This window comes from Tursiops truncatus, chromosome 7 (assembly GCF_011762595.2).
Source record: "Tursiops truncatus isolate mTurTru1 chromosome 7, mTurTru1.mat.Y, whole genome shotgun sequence".
Taxonomy (NCBI): Eukaryota; Metazoa; Chordata; class Mammalia; order Artiodactyla; family Delphinidae; genus Tursiops; species Tursiops truncatus.
This window is the reverse complement of record NC_047040.1, coordinates 21,306,973-21,332,524: the sequence shown is the minus strand read 5'-3', so window position 1 is coordinate 21,332,524 and position 25,552 is coordinate 21,306,973. Positions and strand designations below refer to the sequence as shown.

The following is a 25,552-nucleotide window of genomic DNA, read 5'->3' as shown; positions in this document are numbered from 1 at the left end:
AGCATTGCTCACATAGGCCAAAAGCTGGAAGCAACCCATGTGACTGGTGACAGAAGAATGAATAAACAAAATGTGGTTTATACATACAATAGAATATTATTCAGCTTTAAAAAGGAAGGAAATTCTAACACATGCTACAACATGGATGAACCTTGAGGACATTTTGCTAAGTGAAGTGAGCCAGTCACAGAAAGACAAATATCGGGCTTCCCTGGTGGCGCAGTGGTTGAGAGTCCGCCTGCCGATGCAGGGGACACGGGTTCGTGCCCCGGTCCGGGAGGATCCCACATGCCGCGGAGCGGCTGGGCCCGTGAGCCATGGCCACTGAGCCTGTGCGTCCAGAACCTGTGCTCCGCAACGGGAGAGGCCACAACAGTGAGAGGCCCGCATACCGCAAAAAAAAAAAAAAAAAAAAAAAGACAAATATCGTATGATTCCATTAATATGCAGTACCTAAAGTAGTCTAATTCACAGACAGAAAGTAGAAAGGTGGTTTCCAGGGACTGGGGGAAGGGGTTATAGGGAGTTACTGTTTAATGGGTATGGAGTTTCAGTTTGGGAAAATGAAAAGTCCTGGAGATGGATGGTGGTGATGACTGCCCAACAATGTGAATGTACTTGATGCCACTGAACTGCCACTACAACATGGATAAAATGCCAAATTTTATGTTATTTATATTTTACCACAATTTTTTAAAAAGGTGATCATATATCCCAGCTTGTCTAGGGCAGCCCCAATTTATATCTTTGGCCTGGCATACTCCATATGAGCACCCCCCTTTCTTCTTAGTTAAGACCTTGTGACTGTGTCCCAAACTGGACAATAAAGAGTATGATCTCCCCGAGTTTAAATGACTGTTCAGTGTCATCTTAGGACATGGTAGAGCTATGACTCTCACCCGCAATTGTCTCATTCCAAAAGGCATGTTTTTCAGCACCTCACATGCTACTGAATATCTAATGATTTTCCCCTTGCCTGCATCGTTTTCTAATATTTGTTGTCTCAACTCTGTTGGCTTACACAGAGCTTTGATGCGCTACCTACTCGGTAAGAAACATGGATTACCTTAATGTTAATATCCAAAAATACTTAGATATTTTTTTAACGTTGAGGGTGGGCAAAGAATAGAAAAGAACCTCACAGACAGACAAACAATGTCTTCTGGTGGAGTCCAATAGATTTTTGTACCCAGAATGGTGCCCAAGGCGTTAAAAATTCCCAAGCAGCATCACCTAGAGGACGTTACATGCACTGCCCAATACAGGTTGATACTAAATAGATACTAAAGTCGTCCACTCGGTGATTCAGTCGGTGCAGGGTGAGTAATGGTTGACAAATACACACACCAGAGCCGCTGCTCGGCAGGAAGTTAACACCCATTTGGTAACTTTGTCTTTGACCAAAAAGATTCCACTGAGACTCTTTCTAAGCTCAATAGAGACACGGGGGCAGCGTTTCCCATCATACAGGCTTCCAGGTCATACAGACTGAACTACGATCCCAATTCCCCCACTCCAACACCCTGGACAGAGGACCAAAAGCCTCTGATCTTATGTGTCACAATCCCTCTTTCACAGGGATACTGTGAGGCTTCAGTTCTTGCCTGGAACACACGCATTAAGCCGCATGCTACTGCTCAGAACCCAACATAATCCTCCATAAGTATTATTACCTAGAACACAGAGGGTAAGACGGCTTGACTCTCAGATCCTAACGAGTGTTTTTATTCTCTCCCCCTCTAACCCAAACAGTCACTAGCAAAGTCAAATAAAGAATGGTTGCATTCAACAATCTGGATCATCTGGACCCCAAACAAAAAGGCCTTTTGAGAAGCCCAGAATGATCTAGAGAATTGCCTCAATTTTCCACTGTTATTTTGCTCCTTCACGCTTGGCGTAAAACTTGCAGCTCTATCGCCAACCATGGCCAGTGTTCACCCACTTATAGAGAAGTCAGATGGCCTGACCAGAGCGAGCCTCGTCCAGCGAGTGGAGACTTGCTAAGACGGAGCCGTGCAGAGCCCAACCGGAACATCCCACCTCCAAGCGCTGCAGAGCGATGTGGCTGGTACCCGCCCTCTCTCCCACCACCTCACATCCTCCAACCAAACATTCCAGTTAACTCTGTTTTACCCTTTCTTTTAGTACCAGGGATATGACAGGCTAAGCCTATAATCCAGACATTGCAAACAAACCCCTGGGAACTTCTGCTGCTATCTTAAACATTGCATAGGAACTGTTTACAATGCCTGGCAACACTACGCCAGCAGGGAGTCCTGACACACAGGAAGAGCAAACAAATTGTAAACCAGGGACATTTTATGTTTTTGCCTCTATAGTTTTAAAAAATAATAACATGTAGCTGTTCCCAGGGGTTCAGCAGAGGGAGGTTTACAGGTTTTCACAGGATGGCTTGAGCCACACAAGCATCTGGTGTTCACATGGTTCCTGCCAGTGTATAAATACTGCTTTGCTCAGTGACAGGCGCTCATCATCAGAATGACAAACATTTCCGAGCATGCAATTACTTAATAGCTTTAAAAATAAGCCTAGAATTTCTATCACCGATTATGTCAAACAAACATCACCTATTTTGAACCAGCATAGTCCTTAAAAGTGTTTATGAAAACGATTTGATTTTCAGCACTTACATTCTTAATTTTATTTACTTTTTATTTTTGGCTGCGTTGGGTCTTCATTTCTGCGGGCGGACTTTCTCTAGTTGCAGCCAGCGGGGGGCTACTCTTCGCTGCGGTGCGCAGGCTTCTCATCGCTGTGGCCTCTCTTGTTGCAGAGCACGGGCTCTAGGCACGCGGGCTTCAGTAGTTGTGGCTCGTGGGCTCTAGAGCACTGGCTCAGTAGTTGTGGCTCACGGGCTTAGTTGCTCCGCGGCAAGTGGGATCTCCCTGGACCAGGGCTCGAACCCGTGTCCCCTGCATTGGCAGGTGGATTCTTAACCACTGTGCCACCAGGGAAGCCCAGTACTTACATTCTTAATCAAAAATGTAAAAGCCTTCTTTAACAGAGTAAAAATCTTGAAGCCATGCACGAACTCCTAAAAGAACTATAACTGAACCTTCAGAAGGGGCACCAAATAACACGTCAGAGAACACTGAACAGAGAGACGAAGGGATAGGGCTTCCCTGGTGGCGCAGTGGTTGGGAGTCCGCCTGCTGATGCAGGGGACGTGGGTTCGTGCGCCGGTCCGGGAAGATCCCACATGCCGCGGAGCGGCTGGGCCCCTGAGCCATGGCCGCTGAGCCTGCGCGTCCAGAGCCTGTGCTCCACAACGGGAGAGGCCACAACAGTGAGAGGCCCACGTACAGCTAAAAAAAAAAACAAAACTGAAACCCTGGGTTGCAGTCTTAACCAGCTGTACTCACTGTGTAAGTGCATAATTTGGGAAAAGTGTATTATGACTGGGACCACTTCCTGAACTGCAATCACGATCCCCAAACCAAACATAGTTCTTAGTCCACCGATGTGAGCGTCCCTTTCATATCATTGGTTTCAAAAAGTCACAGAAATAGGCTTTGGACAGATTCTGTTCATGCATTTTGAAAGCTACATGGGATCACAGACAATATCTAGTCCCCTCTAACAATTTCAATCGTGGTGCTCATTATATATTTTGTCTCTGGATTCATAAAGCCCAGATTCAAATCCTGACTCCATACCTTCAACTGTGTGGCCTTGGACAAGTTGCTTCAAATAGAAATAATAACGGCACCCACCTCACAGTTGTCGTGTAGAGGACTTAATTAATCTATGTCAAGAGGTTGAACAGTGCTTGCCACTGTTTTCACTATTATCTTGGAGGACAAGATCGTTCAGTGTGGTTAGAATTATTTATACAAAATAAGTAAATAAGGTACAGTGATATTTCATTAACCATTACTAAGCTCCCTAGAACAGAGTGTTATGTGAAGTACAACTACGTTGATGAAAATGAACATAAGGATAATGATGTAGTGACATGACTTTGAGGTTGTTTACTATTTCTTCGGTACGCGGGCCTCTCACTGTTGTGGCCTCTCCCGTTGCGGAGCACAGGCTCCGGACGCGCGGGCTCAGCGGCCATGGCTCACAGGCCCAGCCACTCCGCGGCATGTGGGATCTTCCCGGACCGGGGCACGAACCCGCGTCCCCTGCATCGGCAGGCGGACTCTCAACCACTGCGCCACCAGGGAAGCCCAATGTTTACTATTTCTTAAACATAAAGTATTTTACAAAGTCAAAGATGAGAGCAAAATTTTTTCACTACTTGGAGATCTGTAAATGCATCAGTTATTCTGCTGACAGTCTTCAAGCTTTTGAAGGCTTGTGTAAATAGAAGTGGATTATATTAGAATTAAATAATGTTATTGTTTTATTTTCTGACACTGCAAGTAATTTTAAGTTCATGCCTTTGCTTCATTATTTGCTCTCCTATATGTCTTCTTTTCTGATTTTTTTTCCAATTTGGGACAACACAGCGAATGTAGCTTTAACTATATTTGCAGCCCTTCCTCCACCAGCTCCAGATTCAGAAAGGGAATGTAGGCGGTGCACACACTGTTTTGAAATTACTCTTCATTTTTCATAGAATTCCAAATATGGACGTTCCTGGGTCTTTCACGCTATTGCTACTCAAGAAAAAACATAATGTTCAGTTTTCCTTAACGCCTTGCTTGAGCTTCTAAATTGTATCATGCAAAAATATCTAGGGTTTCTTGTTCCTTAGTAGGTGGAATTTGTTTTTCCCTCAAAACTAAAATCCTCCGTTTTATTAAAATTTGTACCAATTTTACCCTGCATGAAAAAGAAAATAAGCAATATGAATGTTCAAACTTAAAACAACCCCAGCTTCCCCCTTCTACCTTTTAAATCAATGGTGAGTTCATTTTTCAATCATACTGAACAAAATAACAATAATATCAAGTAGTAGCAGTCCTTATTGTAAATGTTCCTTATATATCAGTAGCCCATAAACGTATTTTGTTTAGCTGACACACTTTTTTAATGTGAGCTACCATTTAAAAATCTGGACATTTTATAGGTAAGTTTGGATTTTTAGCTTCTCTTAAAAATCCAAAGTTCTGGCAATTCCATCCTCAGCATGGCAAACAGCTATCTGGAGCTTAGCAGCTGCTCCTCTTAAACACTGAATGAACTCCCAATGCTAGTGAGTTTTGCACCCTGAAGTGTTTTTTCTAGGTTCCCCCAAGAACGAAGCACTGTGACAATTCCAACATTTTAAATACACACATACTCTTTTTTTTTTTTTTTTTTTTCCGGTACACGGGCCTCTCACTGTTGTGGCCTCTCCCGTTGCGGAGCACAGGCTGCGGACGCGCAGGCTCAGCGGCCATGGCTCATGGGCCCAGCCGCTCTGCGGCATGTGGGATCCTCCCGGACTGGGGCACGAACCCGCATCCCCTGCATCGGCAGAAGGACCCCCAACCACTGCGCCACCAGGGAAGCCCCACACATACTCTTTGATCCAGCAATTCTACTCCTGAAAAAATAATGGCAGGGCACACAAGTATATATGGATACCCACTGTAGCATTGCTTCTGCTCCTAATAGCAAAAAACCTGAATCAACCTAAATATGAATAGGGACTGGCTGAATAAATGATAGTGAATTCATGCAAGAGAATACAAGAGAGCCCCCAAAACCACTAAGGTAAATCTACACATGTTGAAGTGAAAATATGTCCAAAATATATTATTAAGTGGAAAAAAAGCAGGGTACAGAATGATATGTAATGTATGATCCAATCTGTGGGAAAATGAATAGATATATTAATATATGCTTTTATATGCATTTCAAATTTTTGGAAGAAAATATATGAAACATTTTTAACCATGTATATATATTATGTATGTATGTACACATACATACCTTAAAATATATATTTTATATATACCTTGTGTATGTATATGTTTTTTTTTTTTACACCTGAAAAAAAAAGGAAGCACCATGAACAGAGACATTTCATAACATTTCATGTAAAATCATCATCATCACATCTTCATGTTGTTGACCTGACGGCCTGTCCTGGTTGCAGAGTTCCTCTAGAGTTAAACTTGACTTCATTTCTTAGGCAAGGAGAAGAAAAAGCCTTCGGGGCGGGATGAATTGGGAGACTGGGATTGACATATATACACTAATATGTATAAAATAGATAGCTAATAAGAACCTGCTGTACAAAAAAATAAAATAAAATTCAAAAAAAAATCTCTGGGGATGGGGTCCAGGAAACTTATTTTCAAAGTAATTCTTATATATGCTCAAGTTTGAGAATCACTGTTATAAAAAGTTCCCAAAAACGGGACCTGTAACCATTTAAAGTAGAGGTAAAGTGTAAGACAGAGACATGATCCGTGCCGCTGAGAAGTTTACCAGTCAAACTACGTACAGAACATTTCTACATCTGGAACTCACTCGTTGTACACTACTCCATTAAATATGAATGTGAGGTGCTGTATATATACATGTTACACAACATTAAATGGCCTAGATGACAAAGTAGTGGTGTACTTGTATTCGAATCAAGAAGAGGTTTTTTCCAACATATTGAGGAAAATATAGGAGAAAAGACATTGCTTCTATGCTTACTTATTTCTTCTGTACCAGAATAATAGAGGATTGAATTTCAGCTAATAAGAAAAAAAAAAAAGAAGAAGAAAAAGCCTTCTGGAAGGCCCTTCACACAGGTCCAAGAGCAGCACAGAAGTGACACGGTGGCTGCTTTGGAAGCCATGCTTATTCAGAGCGCTTTGCAGCTCACGTTGCCTCCTCTACTGCCTTTTCAAAAGTAAAGACAAACAGGGCAGAGAGACAGGAGCTCCTCCAGAGACAGCTGCCAGGCTCAGGGCAAACACCCTTCAAGCCCCTTTCACATCTGGCCTGAGGCCCTGCGGAGACAGAGAAACGTGTGCTATATATATGTATATCACTTCCCTATTGCTGTCACAGCTTTGCACAGAGTGGAGAAAGAAAAGGAAGAAAAGAGAAGAACTAGTTCCATTCTCACCAGCAGAAACCCTAACTGGTCAGCCCAATACAGCAGGGTAAGGATTAGCGCTTCCCATTAAAGGGAAAACAAGGTCATGCAAGAATTCCTGTCCATATGCTCAGGAAGGGCAGCCAGGATGGCTATTCCTGGCCTGAGCAGCCTTTATCATGTCCTTTAAATGTTACCAGTGGAGGAGGGGATAGCAGGGGGGAAGCCAGGGGTAGCGCAGTGCATGGCCACTAATATGTTATGCCTCTGACTTAAGCGCTGTGATGGATATCTAGCAGGAGTTGTCCCTACTAGCACTCCACACCCAAGAAAGGATGCTCATCAAAGCCACTGCGGGACTCTCCAGCCTACTCTTCGACCCCAGGCCTCAAGAATCAGAGGCAACTGTCATTCCCCACCTCTCAGCCCACCTCCAACCCCCCAAAGGCATCCCAAGTCACACCAGAATAAAAGGACCGGGACACATGACTCTTCTAAAGTTATCATCTCCTGCTAACGCATGTTTTCGGGGGAAAAACAGTTAACAATTCCCCCGCAATAAACCTGCTCCCATATATACACACTCTGGTGCTTTTCTTCATAGCCTAAGCCTGAGATTTTAAATGTCTCTGTTCTTCTCAATGACTATACGATACAAAGGAAAACATAAAGTGATATCTAATATAGGCATCTACTCAGAACTAACAGATGAACACAGAAGTTAGAAAACTTAGCTTGTATTACTTGGAAAATGATACACATAATATTATATTGTATTATGATAGTACTATAATACTACATTTGGAATAAAGGAGAAAATAAAATATCATCCCTTTTGCTGTTTTCTCTTCATTTATGAAGTTGTCTCCTTCTCAGTATTCTGGTGTTCTCATATCAATGACTTTGAGTAAAAGAGTGGTTTCAAGCCTTATCACAAAAATCACCTCAAATATGGCAGATACACTGTTTGATCCATAAGCACAATTTAAGAAGATACAAACAGAGAAAAAAAAAACAATTCAGGCCCCATTAATTCAGAAGTAGTGATGATGCAAAGTACCTCTCAACCTTCAGTCTGAATCTTTAATGGTGGCTTGCTAAACAGTTGGAAAGATTAGAGATGGACTGGTTAAGCCATTTAAGACCATAAAGTATTTTCACGATCTGAACAGCACTGCCTTGCTGTTTCCCTACTGCTGTAATTTGTATCATTAAAGTAACAATTAGAAATCAGTCTTATCTGTGTATTAAACAGGTGTACCAAGACCAGCTAAAATTAGCAACTAGATGCTGCTAAAAGACCTGCCCTACCTTTCACACATCTCATCCTTCATTCTTTCCTCTATTCTAAGCTGGTCTTCTCCGTTATTGCTGCTTTTCACTGGACATTATCACCTGTGCACAGCAAGATCTCAAAAGGTGCTTACCTCTGAATCTTTGGCCTGTTGATTACGAACAACGATCAAATTGTAGAGGATCCTGTCATCATCTGCCTCTGTGTGGGACACATCGTGAGGCACACTCCACAGATTCTTTTCATCATCCCTCGCCAGCGTGGCTCCAAAGGAAGAATATGGATTATCGCTATGGGATAAAAGAGGGGGTATAAGGGCTTTGTAATATGTATTAAATATGATATATACATCATATGTAGTTAATATATAATATAAATAAAAATGTATATAATATAACATATAAATATATATATTCCTAACAAAAGAATCTGAATTGTCTTTAATAATTAAGTATAACACAATAGAACAACAAAGAAATCACTTTAAAAACCACAGTGGGACTTCCCTGGCGGCGTAGTGGTTAAGAATCCGCCTGCCAATGCAGGGGACACAGGTTCGAGCCCTGGTCCAGGAAGATCCCACATGCCGTGGAGCAACTAAGCCCGTGCGCCACAACTACTCAGCCTGCGCTCTAGAGCCTGCGTGCCACAACTCCTGAAGCCTACGCGCCTAGAGCTCATGCTCTGCAACAAGAGAAGCCACCGCAGTGAGAAGCCCATGTACCGCAATGAAGAGTAGCCCCCGCTCGCCGCAACTAGAGAAAGCCGACGCACAGCAATGAAGACCCAGAGCAGCCAAAAACAAATAAATAAATAATAAAAACAACAGAGGACAGATACAACAGGATACCTGGGCAGAGGAAATTTTACTATGTTAAGTGTGAAATTTAGCACAGAGTACTCCAGCAGCTAAGAAAAAAAAAAGAAAAAAAGAAATCCAATGGGGAATAGAACTCTCATGATTTAAAGAAGAAAACAATTAACATGAAGAGATGAACTTTTTACTGGCTCTGAATTCAAGGAAATGCAGTTAATGTAGAGTGCAATGGTATGGAGTATCTGTCAAATTCCCTACAACAAGAAAACTAAGTAATAAACATGCACATCCAAATACTTTCAATAAACAATATGGGATGTTGCGTAAGGATTTCAGGAGCCCCATGTTGTATATCTGTCTCATGGTTTACCCTCTACGAGGCAGTATCCATGCTCGGGCTTAGGAGGAGCTGAGTGGCAGAGCATCATCCCTAGGACATGCTTATACACAGACCTGGTAAACTTCCGTGGGACTGGTCAGGTAGGATCATGCAGGTGTTATCCCCATCACCTAATAATATGCGTGAGGCACTGACCCCATGTTAATTACAGGGCTCAATAAAATTGTGAGCAACACGGACATGGTCCCTATCCTTGGACCTCACTAGAGGGAAACACAGTAATGAATGATCACGTGACTATATAATTAAAAACTGTGAGAAGTTTTATAAAGGAGGAGTTCAGGGAGCTGTGAGAGCTAGCGAGGGTAGCAACAGGTAGGCATTGTGGAAAAGGGGTGCTTGAGCTCTAAGCTGAAAGACAAGAACAGAGTTCCAAACAAAGGAAATGGCATGTTCAAAGGCCCTGGGGTGGGAGGAAGCAGGATGTATGCATGAGAAGAAGGGGGATGTTGGCTAGTGAGTGAAAAAGAAGCTGAGGAGGCCGTTGGGGCCAGATAGCCCTGGCTTTGTAGGCCGTGTTTTCTAACATTCTTCAGAAATGTGGTCTTTATTCCTAAGAACGAGGTAAGATGAGGAAGGGTTTTAAGCAGGACTGTGATGTGACATGAACAGTATTACATCTTGAAAGATCTTTCTGGCTAAAGTGTGGAGAATGCTACAGAGGGGTGAAGAGTGGACTTGGGGGATTCATTAAGATGCAGCTGAGGTAACTCGGGTGAGACAGCATCGGTATCAAGATCAGAATGACAGCGTGCAGCTGCAGAAAAGTGCATTATCTGGGAGCAGGAGAGGGTAGAAGCCCTCTGGCTTTTCACCTGTGTGGTGAGTGATGCCCTTGTCTGAGGCAGAGCTAGGATGCCCCACGGCCAAGGGGTGGCAAACACATCTGCAGGTGTGACATGAGTGAAGAGCAAATGAGGACAGACAGTGGATACCAGATAAGCAGACAGCACCTGGGAAGGAGGGATGAGAGTAACTGACAGCTGGACTGAAGGTAAATGTTAAGGTTTAAACAAACATGAAATACTCAGAAGTTGGCACTAAGGAGATCTTGCCACTGAAAGCAAAGTCCTGGTCACGAAATTGGGGCTCAGCACAGGAACCCTCCCATCAAGGGAAGGGCTCCAGTGCTTGAGTGATGGGGTACAGGTCAGGCTTGAGAGAGCCAACCACGGCCCACTTGTGAAAACTGGGGAAAAGAGGGGATGGGATCTTGGAACCAAGGCCGGCAGGAGGCCAGCTACCTAAATGGATGCTGGAAAGCGCTTTTTAAATCCCTCTAGCTGAGGTTCAGAAGTGGAGGGTCTGAGACTGGGCAGTGATCGGAGTTATGGAGAAAGAGTGACTTACAGGGAACCAGACACAGCTCGACCACCGTGTTCTCAGAACTGCCGGGTTTTCCCTTAGCCACCTGGCACCGCAAAGGCTGAAGTACAGAGAGACCCACTCCTCTTAAGAATGATAAGCCAGTGAAAGAGGAGGCAAATGAGGCCTTGGTGCCCACATGGGCTTTAACGAGCACGTCAAACTCATTCATTCATTCATTCAGTTGTTTGTTTATTCAACAAGTGTATACTGGTGCCGGGATGGGTGCTCTGCAGACTCGAAAATAAAGAGCACATTGTCCCTGCTGCTGGTGTGACTATAATGGAAGGAGGTAAGTATTTTTTCTTCTTAAGTGCAAACAGGAAATTGTAGGAACAGGGAAGGAGTGACACATTATGTTTGATGAGAAGGAAGTTCGAGAAAGGTTTCGCGGAGGCGACGACATCTAACCCAGACCTAAGGAGTACACAGTCTTTCCTCAGGAAGAGAAGCATGGGGAAAGGTGTTCCTGGCAGACGGAACACCACCAGCAGTGTATGGAGGCTTAAGGTGCCGGCAGGGCTGGGGAATTCCAAGTGTTCACGCAGGCCCACCACACAGGCCCAGAGGGAGGGAAGAAAAGGTGATTTGGGGTCAGACTGAGGATCTGCTGCAGTTCAGCCTTTGTTCTGTGAATGGTGACCAGTTATCAAGGTGGTTTTGAGCCTTGTCGGGTCTGGGTTTTACAGAAACAGCCCTGGACAGAGAAGGAACAGAGAGATAGCTCAGGAGGCTGTCACAATCAACTGTCACAAGAGGGTAGGTGTGGCTTTCCTGCCATGTTCTTTGAGTTCCTAGTGTCAGGGGGCTTCAGGACCACTGTTGGGGAGGAGTGGGGCAGGAGATGGGCAGGGCTGCCCGGGCAGAGAGAGAAGGAAGCCGCTCTGTTTAAACCTCATTTGTTAGAGTTACAAGGAAGATTTCTTTGGGGCATAGGAAAGGTGGAGTTCTATTGATAAATAAGTACAGGTTTAATTCTAAACGTTTCAAAATACTGGTTGGGGTGAGAGCGAAGGAGGGTGTGGGCTCGAGAACAAGAGGGGGGAATAGCTGCGAGAGGATGGGTTCCAGCAGCATCACAGACTCTCAGACGTGGCCGCCCTGGTGACGGTGACGGGTGGCACAGAAGTGGAAGGAGAGGAGTCAGTGCTGACCGTGTGAGGGCGATGCCTTTCCCTGGGACGGCTCGGAGGAAGCCAAGGCCGACCTGCAGGCCTGCAGGACGTGCAGACAGCAACCAGGATCTGGGCTTAGGAGTGAGGACAGGGCGGGAGATCGAGACTTGGGAGAAATGCTCATGCATCTCCATCACTGCAGAAGCCAGGGGATCAGAGGAAGCGTCTGGAAACAAGCAGGGAGTGACGAAAGGAGCAGGGGTGGAAAGCAGACTGGAGAGACCAGGGGAGCCCAGAGAGAGAGAGAACACTGGGACAAAGACGAGTTCCCAAGAGCAGGCAGCACTGCAGTGTCAGGGCGTGAAGAGTATTAACTCCAACTTCTTTTTGCCTAAATAGATTTGCAGCCAGGGATAAACCACACGGTGCTCTACCCAAGGGCCTCCACGCTCCATCCCTCCTGTCATACAACCATCTGAGGTCAGAAGGATGGATGACGCTACCGCCCTTTGCAGGCAGGAACAAGCCTAACAAGTTGTTTCACTTCTCCCGAGACAGGCAGCCAGAGGACAGTCCCCCACAGCACGAGGTCCTCGATGGGGCGTCTCCAAGCAGCCACGGTCATGAGACTGAATCCAAGTGCTGTGACGGAGATACACCCACAAACGCATGGGCTCGGCAAATTCCCCTGGGGCTTCTCCTCAAGGCATCCAGACCCCGGGGACACAGCTCGCACCAGGAGCTGCAGCCACTGGCTGCTGACACCACAGCACACATCCCTCCTGGGTCCTACACCTCGAGTGCATTCCAAAACCGGTATTTTATTTTTCCCTAAGTTTGTTTCATCTGTACGAGTCTTGTCTCTTCATCAAGTTGATACGTTCCTCTAGGGCAGGGATTGTACCCAGTATTTCTTTCACATCCCACATCACCTGGCAGGAGTGGGCACAGAGTGGCTGCTTTAAAAGTATTAAGTATCCAATACTTAAATGGAACAAACTGAGCTGTGATCCCGACGTGCTAAAGGAAACCCCAGACATAGCTCAGTAAAGCTTCCGTAGACCAGGAGGTTTAGACGTTGGCCGGTACCCACCTGAATAATCAGGCATAGACAACATTTGACCAAGAATAAGCTATCTTGGTCCCTATCTACTTGATAACCCACAGTTTCTTTTCATGCTTTGAGAAGACAGCCGCCTCCCTGGTCAGTTGCTCCTACCCTCTCACAACCAATCAATCAATCAATCAATCAATCTCTCTGTCTTCTCTTTTTCTCTCTACTCCCCCCACCACCCCCATACACGTGTGTCTCCAGCCAATGTTAAACAGTAGCTTCTCATCCTTAACTTACAATTGCTGTAGGCAGGTCAGTGTCGGGCCTGTGTGGATGTCTCCAGACAGGTAGTGCCTCCCCAGCTCGCCCTCATTAGGGGCAGTGCTCCCCTGAAGCAGTGTGAGCAATGACTCTCCCCCAGGGTGATGCTCTCAAGCTTGGGGTCTAGGCTGCTGTCCTCTGCAGTGCAGCCCGACTCCGCTTGGCTGCCTACCTCACCTGGACCTCGCTCCCACCACCTTCTTCTCATCCGTTAGAGTTACAAGTCAGGGTTCTTTGGGGGCACAGACATGGTGGGGTTCACTGCTAAATAAATCATTAATAATTTCACCAAAACACCAGTCAAGGTGAAAGTGATGGAGGGAAGGATCTGTCAGACCAGCCTGGCTCCTGGGATCCCTGGTCCCCATTCCTTTCGTCCTGCTCCACCATCCAGTCAAGGCAGCATCCACTTTGTTGGGGTTTTTTTCTTTTTTTTTTAATTTAATTTTAGTTATTTATTTTTATACAGCAGGTTTTTACTAGTTATCTATTTTATACATATTGGTGTATATATGTCAATCCCAATCTCCCAATTCATCCCACTACCACCACTGCCCCACCCCCACCCCTCTTTCCCCCCTTGGTGTTCATACGTTTGTTCTCTACATGTGTGTCTCTATTTTGAAACTTTAGGATGAAGAAGAGACCAGAGCAAAGAAAGGCCTAAAGTAAACAACTAAAGAAGCAGCTTGGGAACCTCTGTGCTCCTGAAACTGTGAAGGACTGTGGGACCTGTGTAAAGAAATCTCCGTGCAAAGGCCCTGGGGTCTGAGCCCGAAGCCCCGGGAGGACAGAGGAGGGGGAAGAGGGCACTGAATCGGAGCTTCACTTTCCCTCCCTCCCCCATATAATGACCTCTAAAAGGTTCTGAGGAAAGTGAGAGTGGCCGTTTTGCCCCCGGCCACCATCTGCTGATGATAAATATTTTATTAACCTCGGGCATTTGAGAAGCGGCTCTGAAGTTACACACAAGCGAAGCAGAGGCTGCTTTGACTCCCAAAAGGTAGGATAAGCAAAGTCTCAGGTTCCACCCCCAATCCCACCTAGGGCGCTGGACCAAATCACTTGGGAATCTTTTCTTTCAATACCATCTAGGGCTAAAAGGAGACTCCAGGCTTACAAACACTGGACTCCATGCCCGGGGACTGCATGCTAAGTGCCACTCAGCATTACAGCTGCTCACAAGGGTTTCCCGTGAGTCCTCACTACCAGCAAAGGACCGTGTATGAAAGCTTCTGGAAAGCCCCACAAAACACGCACTCACAGGCCGGCTGCTGAGGCCAGTGGTTCCAGTGACTTTACTGCTCTCCCCACAGACAGGCTGGGCGTCAGCCCTCACTGGTCCAAGACTGAAGCTCTGACAGTGAAGAGAGAACATCTCCAGTAAACAGCAAACAAAGGTCTCAAAAAACAGACCCCAAAAGGCTGTTTAGTGCGACCCCCTTGACTACCTAAGGCCTCCTGTCTGATTCCCTACTAGAAACTGGCCTGCCTCTTTGCCCCTGGCTTCCAGACTTTTCCCCTCCTCCTTCTGTGGTGACTTCCTGGTGAAGGGGCAGGAGAAGCGAAGGTCCTTACCCTCTCCTTTTTTTTTTTTTTTTTTTTTGCGGTACGCGGGCCTCTCACTGCTGTGGCCTCTCCCGTTGCGGAGCACAGGCTCCGGACGCTGCATCAGCAGGCGGACTCTCAACCACTGCGCCACCAGGGAAGCCCTAGCCTCTCCTTCTTTTACTCCCTCCTCTATTCTCTGCCTCCTCTCTCCCTCCTTTCCTCCCTTCCTTCTTCTCCTCCCTTCCTTCCTCCCTCCCTCCCTCCCTTGTTCTTTCCTTCCTTCCTTCACTGCTTCCAAGACAGATACTCTGACCAAGTTAATTCAATGTCTAAACATTATTTAACCCCAAGTCTAAACATCGGTCCATAGATTCCGGAGCTTTTCTCATTGTTAACTACCAAGGCTCATCATGACTTCCTTCAACACCAGGGGCATCAACCTTCTCAAAGTACAGGAAGAAAAACTCTGGGTACTTTTCTGGCCCCTCTCCCTGACATGTTCCCACCCTTCATGCCTTCTCATCCCAAGGCTGAAACAGAGCACCGTGTGATCACGCCTTTCATTCATTGCTTTAAGTGCTTTAAAGCCTTGAAGATGGTCCTGACAAGAAGTCTGTGAAGTAGGAAGGGGAAACATGATTTTTATGTCTCCCAGCTGAGGAAATGCTGGGGGCTCAGGAAGATTAGACTCAGCCCTTGGTCTCTTCCCTGTTTATATTCACTCCCAGTCATGTCACACCAGTCTCATGTTTTAAATACCATCCTCTCGAGGAAGATTCTCAAACCCATACCTGTAGCCCCAGTTCAGACCTCGCCCCCAAGTCCCAGACTCCTGCATCTACCTGGCTTCTTCCCATCTCCATATGGATGGCTAGTAGACAGCTCCACCTCAACATGGTGGACCAAGCCCCTGACCTTCCCTCCAAACCTCCCCACCAGCAGCCTCCCCACCCAGATGATGGGAAATCCAACCTTCCGATAGCTCAGGCCAAAATCCTTCAAATCATCCTTGGTTCTCTCATCCCCAACATCTGATCCAACAGAAAATCCTATTAACAATACATGAAACAAATACCCACCTCTACCACTACCCCTTCCCAAGCCAAGGCACCTGTGTCTTGCAAAAGAATTCCTGCATTTTTTTTTCACTGATCTACCTCTTTCTGCCATTGCCTCCACCAATTCTCAGTTCTTAACACAATCAAAGGGATCCTTTTAATATGTAAATCAGATCATGTCACCCCCTTCCTCAAAACCCTCCAGTGACTCCCATTTGACTTAGAATATAAGCCAAGGTCATACAATGGTCTATAATCCCTCGTGACACACCAGCCACTCTGGCCTCTTCGCTGTTCCCTGAATCCACCAGTCACACTGCCGTTTCGGGGCCCCTGCACTGGCTGCTTCTTCTACCTGTAATATTTTCCCCCAGAAGTCCATATGCCTCACTCCCTCCCCTCCTTTAAATCGCTTTCTAAACATCCCCTCCTCGATGAGGCCTACTCAGACCAATCTATTTAAAATAGCAAGCATGCTCCCCTGCCCCTGCTCTACCTCCACTTCCATGAGTTCTGTATCCTGGGTTGGGGGAGGTGGGGGAGATGAACCCCCTGCAGATACTGAGGGACAACTGGACTTATTTATCCTCTAATTTACTTATTATGTTTACTGCTTATTGTGCCACAACCCCCGCCAAGCGCACACACACACACACACACACACACACACACACACACACTACAATAAAAGCCCCCTGAAGACAGGATCTGTATCTCTTTTGCTCAGTGATGTATCTGGAGTACTTAGAATAGGACCTGGCACTTAGTAGATGCTCAATTTGCTGAATGAATGAACTGCAATTTCCCAACTTCACAGGGCTATGAACGGTAGAAATGAGGCTGGAATCGACTCTCCAGACAAGTTCTTAACATGTTTGAACTGCTTAAATTCATGAAGGTGGGGCTTAAGAATCTTCCAGAGGAAGCAGACAGTAAGTACATATGTTTACGTCTGGTGGTGATCTGGGCTCTGAAGGAATACACGGTGACTAAGGGACAGAGCGAGGGCGAAGAGTACTGTTTTAAAGAGGATGGTCAGGGAAGAATTTTCTGACAAAATGACTTTGAGCAGAGACCTGAATCAAGTGAGGGAGTTTCCCAGACACATAAGTGGAGAAAGAACATTCTAGGCAGGGGGGACTCTGAGACAGCATGTGCTTGGTGTATTTGAAGACCCAGGAGAAGGCCAGTATGGCTAAAGGATGAATAATTTCCCCTTATGTGCTGACTTTAAAATCGAAACCATGCGTAATAGCCCCGAACTGGAAACCACCCAAAAGTCCACCAACAGAAGAATGGGTGAACCAAAGGAAATATACTATAAAGCAGTGAGAACCACGAACTACATGTGCCAACTTGGATGACGAGAACATACACAGTTTGATCCTATGTATGTAAAGTTTAAAAGCAGGCAAAACTAAAGAACATTTTTAAGGTGCATACATAGGTGGTAAAGCTATCAAGAAAAGCAAGGAGATGACTATCACAAAAGTCTAGATACAATCGGGTGAGAGACGTGGGGCTGCCGATAGCTATCTCTTGCCTTGGGCGGTGGTTACAGGAATATCCACTTGATAGTTGTTCTTTACACTGTACATATGTTTGTATGTTTTCAGTCTCTGATAGACAAACACAAAACTTTAAAAGTTAAGGAAAAAAATAAGTGAGAGACAATTCAGTAAACTCTCATTCCTTTCCAGGGAGTACAGGGGTACCTTAGATACATACTGTCTCACCAAAATTATTTCCTAAAAAAGATACCAAAGAATAGAGTGCACAGCATGTTATTGGTACAAAACAAACATGTATTAACCAGACTGAAAAGGACTTCCACTGCCAACATAACAAGCTATTTTACCCAACATTTAAGCAGAATTCACTTTTTAAACAAAGGTGTAGTGGCAAGATCACTTCAAGATATCTAGAGAATAAAAAGTTCCAGGAAACCTAGATCAAAGGATATGTACGAGAAAGAAATATCTTCTCTGGAACTTCCAATGTCACCAAGACTGACTAATACAACACAACTCACAAAAAGGGAAGAAGGATGCTGGGGGTTGCCTGGGAAGCAAATCTTTAAAAGTCATCCTCAGGGCTTCCCTGGTAGCGCAGTGGTTGAGAGTCTGCCTGCCGATGCAGGGGACACAGGTTCGTGCCCCAGTCCGGGAAGATCCCACATGCCGCGGAGCGGCTGGGCCCGTGAGCCATGGCCGCTGAGCCTGCGCGTCCGGAGCCTGTGCTCTGCAACGGGAGAGGCCACAACAGTGAGAGACCCATGTACCAAAAAAAAAAAAAAAAAAAAAGTCATCCTCAGATGAATTCTGAGTCATACCAAGATGAATTCTTGGTAAAGTGTGTACCTCCTACTTCTTGACCTGAGGCCCAGTTTCTGGGAACAGCATGCAGGACCCTCCCCCATCTCTCCTCTGTCTTTCAAGAAAGTTAAAGTACAACTCTTGGAGTGGATTCTTCCAGCCAGGAGCACCTTCCTGCAACAGGAATCCTTGATGCCTCTGCAGTCACTTCCTAAGAGTCACTGCCTGGCCCAGGGCTACGGGCCTTGGAACAGGGCAGTGCAGAAAGACCTGGGTGAGTTAGCTGCATCAGCTCAGGTAACCCAGCAGCAGATTACGGGAAAAGAGTCAGGCCATCTGGGCCCCAGTCTGAGAGATCCCACTGACACTAGCATATTAGTCAACATTTTTTAAAGCCTTCCAAAGGTAGAAGACAATTTGATCAGCTTGGAGGTCATGTGAGTCCACATGGTGAAATGAAAGATTCTAGACATGTGAAAGATTATTGTCCTAGAGTTGATTCTGATCACCTCTTAAATGTCTTCAAGCCACGATCCTTCTTTCCCACTGGCCCCTGGCTTCACAGCCTTAAGACAGAAAAATAAGCCAGTGTCTCTGGACCCCAAGCTATAACAATTCAGGGCAGGTCTCAGACTTCAAACACCATGTCTAGAACACACCACATAAGCAGCTAGATACACACCTCCCTGCACCCTAGGAGGGCTCTACTCTTTCTATGGAACTGAAGTAGAATAGGACTTGAATTCCAGCTCGGCCATGAGTGCCCCTGAGCAAGCTACTGAAGTTCTTGGGCCTCAGTTTCTTCTGCTGTCAAGCAGGGATTACAGAAGTAATTACAATCCAGCCTCACTATTCCCAGATTCCATATTTGCAAACTGGCCCACCCACTAAAATGTATCTGTGATCCCCAAATCAATACTCGTGGTGCTTTTGCAGTATCCGAGGCACAAGTTCTCATGTTTCCACTCTTGTACTGGGAACAAGTGTCCTTTTTGTGGTCTATCAGTGCCACGGTTTTTGGCATTTTTGTGCTTTTTGTTGGTGATTTCGCTGTTTGGCTCCCAAGCATAGTGCTGAAGTGCTAAAACAACATGTGTTAGATAAGATTCATTGAGGCATGAATTACAGAGCTATTGGCTGTCAGTTCAACGTTAATGAATCAACAATATATATTTAATAAGGTGTCTTTAAGCGGAAACACACATAAAACAAGGTTATATACTGACCAGTTGATGAACTGGCTCTCAGGGACCTAACCCTGGATTTTCCCCTTGGAGCCATGATTCTTTATTTCAGTATTCGCAGTGACCATAGAGTGTAACTACTATGACTCACAAGAACTGACCATACCTCATAGGGTTATGGCGAGGATTTACTTAATAGATATAAAGCACTTATGACAATGACTGGTATGGCATAAGTGCTACAGACAACCTATAAAGGATCAGCAGAGACTTTTCCATAAAGACATTCTGTTTGGCATTTCAGCTAATAAGGGTCTTGGTGCTCTGGCCGGGTGTCAGGACTGAGCCTCTGAGTGCGAGAGCTGAGTTCAGGACATTGGACCAGAGACCTACTGGCCCAACGTAATATCAATCGGCGAGAGCTCTCCCAGAAATCTCCATCTCAACGCTAAGACCCAGCTCCACTCAACGACCAGCAAGGTCCAGTGCTGGACACCCCATGCCAAACAACTAGCAAGACAGGAACACAACCTCACCCATTAGCAGAGAGGCTGCCTAAAATCATACCAAGTTTACAGACACCCCAAAACACACCACCTGACACGGTCCTGCCCACCACAAAGAGAAGATCCAGCCTCATCCACCAGAACACAGGCACCAGTTCCCTCCACCAGGAAGCCTACACAACCCACTAAACCAACCTTACCCACTGAGGACAGACACCAAAAACAACGGGAACTACGAACCTGTAGCCTGTAAAAAGGAGACCCCAAACACAGTAAGTTAAGCAAAATGAGAAGACAGAGAAATACACATCAGATGAAGGAGAAAGGTAAAAACCCACCAGACCAAACAAATGAAGAGGAAATAGGCAGTCTACTTGAAAAAGAATTCAGAGTAATGATAGTAAAGATATCCCAAATCTTGGAAATAGAATGGAGAAAATACAAGAAATATTTAACAAGGACCTAGAAAAACTAAAGAGCAAACAAACAATGATGAGCAACATAATACGTGAAATTAAAAATTCTCTAGAAGGAATCAATGCAGAATAACTGAGGCAGAAGAATGGATAAGTGACCTGGAAGATAAAATAGTGGAAGTAACTACTGCAGAAAAGAATAAAGAAAAAGAAATGAAAAGAATTGAGGACAGTCTCAGAGACCTCTGGGACAACATTAAATGCACCAACATTCAAATTATAGGGGTCCCAGAAGCAGAAGAGAAATAGAAAGGCTCTGACAAAATATTTGAAGAGATTATAGTTGTAAACTTCCCTAATATAGGAAAGGAAATAGTCAATCAAGTCCAGGAAGAGCAGAGAGCCCCATACAGGATAAATCCAAGAAGAAACACGCCAAGACACATGTTAATCAAACTATCAAAAATTAAATACAAAGAAAAAATATTAAAAGCAGCAAAGGAAAAGTGACAAATAACATACAAGGGAATCCCGATAAGGTTAAAAGCTGATCTTTCAGCAGAAACTCTGCAAGTCAGAAGGGAGTGGCAGGACCTATTTAAAGTGATGAAAGGGAAAAACCTACAACAAATATTACTCTACCCAGCAAGGATCTCATTCAGATTTGACACAGAAATTAAAACCTTTACAAACAAGCAAAAGCTAAGAGAATCCAGCATAACCAAACCAGCTTTACAACAAATGCTAAAGGAACTTCTCTAGGCAGGAAACACAAGAAAATGAAAATACCTACCAAAAAAACCCAAAACAATTAAGAAAATGGTAATAGAAACATACATTTTGATAATTACCTTAAATGTAAATGGATTAAATGCTCCAACCAAAAGACACAGACTGGCTGAATGGATACAAAAACAAGACCTGTATATATGCTGTCTACAAGAGACCCACTTCAGACCTAGGGACACATAAAGACTGAAAGTGAGGGAATGGAAAAAGATATTCTATGGAAATGGAAATCAAAAGAAAGCTGAAGTAGCAAATCTCATATCAGACAAATAGACTTTAAAATAAAGACTATTACAAGAGACAAAGAAGAACACTACATAATGATCAAGGGATCAATCCAAGAGGAAGATATAACAATTGTAAATATTTATGTACTCAACATAGGAGCACCTCAATACATAAGGCAAATGCTAATAGCCATAAAAGGGGAAATCGATAGTAACCCAATAATATTAGGGGACTTTAACACCCCACTTTCACCAATGGACAGATCAACCAAAATGAAAATAAATAAGGAAATTTAAGAAAATTGAAATCGGATCAAGTATCTTTTCTGACCACAATGCTATGAGACTAGATATTAATTACAGGAAACAAACTGTAAAAAATACAAACACATGGAGGCTAAACAATACACTACTAAATAACCAGGAGATCACTGAAGAAATCAAAGAGGAAATCAAAAAATACCTAGAAACAAATGACAATGAAAACACGATGGTCCAAAACCTATGGGATGCAGCAAAAGCAGTTCTAAGAGAGAAGTTTACAGCAATACAATCCTACCTCAAGAAACAAGAAACACCTCAAATAAACAACCTAACCTTACACCTAAAGCACTTAGAGAAAGAAGAACAAAAAAACCCCAAAGTAAGCAGAAGGAAAGAAATCATAAAGATCAGATCAGAAATAAATGAAAAAAAAATGAAAGAAATGATAGCAAAGATCAATAAAACTAAAAGCTGGTTCTTTGAGAAGTTAAACAAAATTGATAAACCATTAGCCAGACTCATCAAGAAAAAAAGGGAGAAGACTCAAATCAATAGAATTAGAAATGAAAAAGGAGAAGTAACAACTGACACTGCAGAAATACAAGGGATCATGAGAGATTACTACAAGCAACTATATGCCAATAAAATGGACAACCTGGAAGAAATGGACAAATTCTTAGAAAAGTACAACCTTCCAAGACTGAACCAGGAAGAAATAGAAAATATAAACAGACCAACCACAAGCACTGCAATTGAAACTGTGATTTAAAATCTTCCAACAAACAAAAGCCCAGGACCAACGGCTTCACAGGCAAATTCTATCAAACATTTAGAGAAGAGCTAACACCTATCCTTCTCAAACTCTTCCGAAATATAGCAGAGGGAGGAACACTCCCAAACTCATTCTACGAGGCCACCATCACCCTGATACCAAAACCAGACAAAAACATCACAAAAAAGAAAACTACAGACCAATATCACTGATGAACGAAGATGCAAAAATCCTCAACAAAATACTAGCAAACAGAATCCAACAGCACATTAAAAGGATCACATACCATGATCAAGTGGGGTTTATCCCAGGAATGCAAGGATTCTTCAGTATGTGAAAATCAATCAATGTGATACACCATATTAACAAATAGAAGGAGAAAAACCATATGATCATCTCAACAGATGCAGAAAAAGCTTTTGACAAAATTCAACACCGATTTATAAAAAACTCTCCAGAAAGTAGGCATAGAGGGAGTTTACCTCAACATAATAAAGGCCATATATGACAAACCCACAGCCAACAACGTTCTCAATGGTGAAAAACTGAAACCATTTCCACTAAGATCAGGAACAAGAAAAGGTTGCCCACTCTCACCACTAATATTCAACATAGTTTTGGTAGTTTTAGCCACAGCAATCAGAGACGAAAAAGAAATAAAAGGAATCCAAATCGGAAAAGTAAAACTGTCATTGTTTGCAGATGACATATACTATACATAAAGAATCCTAAAGATGCTACCAGAAAACTACTAGAGTTAATCAATGAATCTGGTAAAGTAGTAGGATACAAAATTAATGCACAGAAATCTCTTGCATTCCTATATACTAATGATGAAAAAATCTGAAAGAGAAATTAAGCAAACACTCCCATTTACCATTTTTGTAACAAAAAGTATAAAATACCTAGGAATAAACCTACCTAAGGAGACAAAAGACCTGTATGCAGACAACTATGAGACACTGATGAAAGAAATTAAAGATGATACAGAAACAGATGGAGAGAAATACTATGTTCTTGGATAGGAAGAATTAACATTGTGAAAATGACTACACTACACAAAGCAATCTATAGATTCAATGCAATCCCTATCAAAGTACTAATGGCATTTTTCACCGAACTAGAACAAAAAAATTTCACAATTTGTATGGAAACACAAAAGACCCCAAATAGCCAAAGCAATCTTGAGAAAGAAAAACAGAGCCTGAGGAATCAGGCTCCCTGGCTTCAGACTATAATACAAAGCTACAATAATCAAGACAGTATGGTACTGGCACAAAAATAGAAATATAGATGAATGGAACAGGATAGAAAGCCCAGAGATAAACACACACACACGGTGTGGAAAAAAGGGAACCCTCCTGCACTGTTGGTGGGAATGTAAATTGATACAGCCACTGTGGAGAACAGTATGGAGGTTCCTTAAAAAACTAAAAATAGAACTACCATATGACCCAGCAATCCCGCTACTGGGCATATACCCTGAGAAAACCATAATTCAAAAAGAGTCATGTACCACAATATTCATTGCAGCACTATTTACGATAGCCAGGACATGGAAGCAACCTAAGTGTCCACTGACAGATGCACGGATAAAGGTGATGTGGCACATATATACAATGGAATATTACTCAGCCATAAAAAGAAACGAAATTGAGTTATTTGTAGTGAGGTGGATGGACCTAGAGTCTGTCATACAGAGTGAAGTAAGTCAGAAAGAGAAAAACAAATACCGTATGCTAACACATATACATAGAATCTAAAAAAAAAAAAAAAAAAAAGTTCTGAAGAACCTAGGGGCAGGACAGGAATAAAGATGCAGACATAGAGAATGGACTTGAGGGCACAGGGAGGGGGAAGGGTAAGCTGGGACGAGGTGAGAGAGAGTGGCATGGACTTATATACACTACTAAATGTAAAATAGATAATGGGAAGCAGCCGCATAGCACAAGGAGATCTGCTTGGTGTTTTGTGACCACCTAGAGGGGTGGGATAGGGAAGGTGGGAGGGAGATGCAAGAGGGAGGGGATATGGGGATATATGTATACGAACAGCTGATTCACTTTGTTATACAGCAGCAACTAACACAACAATGTAAAGCAATTATACTCCAATAAAGATGTTAAAAAAATAAAAGGATCAGCAGAGCTTGATGGGAAGGCGCACATCACAACTTCAATCTCTCGCCCTCTTCGACATGCTGGCGCAGTATGACTCACGCGGAACCATTTCTTTCTTTTTTTTTTTTTTGGCTGCACGGCACGGCATGTGGGATCTTAGTTTCCAGACCAGGGGTCTAGGGATGGAACCCGCTCCCCCTGCAGTGGAAGCGCGGAGTCTTAACCAGTGGACCGCCCGGGAAGTCCCAACTGAACCATTTCTTTATCATCAGGAAAATTCAATTCTGTTGCTGACACTCACAGGCCCCGATCAGTTCCTCCTCTGAACAGCCCCTCTTTATGGGCATAAAACAACCATCAAGAGCAAACTGAGGTTTTATTTTCTTTTCCCCTAATGGGAATTCCAGGCACTGGAGAAAAATAAAACACTGACATCTGTTCTCCGTTCACTGCCCACAAATGTGTGCATAAATTCTGTTATTAGGAATGGAAGCTTCAGGTGGGTATTGAGAAGAGCAGGGAGCAAAACAGATTTGGAAGATTGTTAGGTTCACTTAGGCAGCTGAAGAGAGAGCCACAAATAAAAACTCAACCATGATTTGCTCATTCTTTCCCTTTCTTCTTCTGCTTTTGAACAACTGGACACGTGATGCTTATCAGTTATTAACAGCCAATAAGTCAGAGAGTAAGAATTATACTCCCCTGAAAAGTTCCAAGTAAGCCTCGTGGAAGATGCTTTAGCGAGTGACGTTGACACTGCACTTCTTTCCATTTTAGACTTCTCCAGGCCTCTGATGTCCATATTGTATGGCATCTGGTGATAGACTTTCTAGTGGACAGAGGATTTGGGCATCTCTCTGCTTAAAGATGACTGCAGCTGCGCCTCCAGAATCACATAAATTCAAGGGGCACAACTCATGCTTAGTTGTGGATTTTTACAAGGCAAGAGAATGCTTTCATCACTGATGGAAGAAAGCTCTGCTATAAAAGTGA

The 25,552-nt window shown here is 43.9% G+C and overlaps 1 protein-coding gene across 7 annotated transcripts in view; it reads right to left on the bottom strand.

Moving 5' to 3' along the window:
* Positions 1-25,552, bottom strand: part of MREG (melanoregulin) — a 140,538-nt gene that overhangs the window by 34,707 nt on the left and 80,279 nt on the right. For all 7 annotated transcript variants that reach the window (XM_073807294.1, XM_073807297.1, XM_073807299.1 and 4 more), the window contains one exon: positions 8,419-8,575. In XM_073807294.1, coding sequence (XP_073663395.1) covers positions 8,419-8,575 — 157 coding nt within the window. The remainder of the gene's footprint in view (positions 1-8,418; positions 8,576-25,552) is intronic.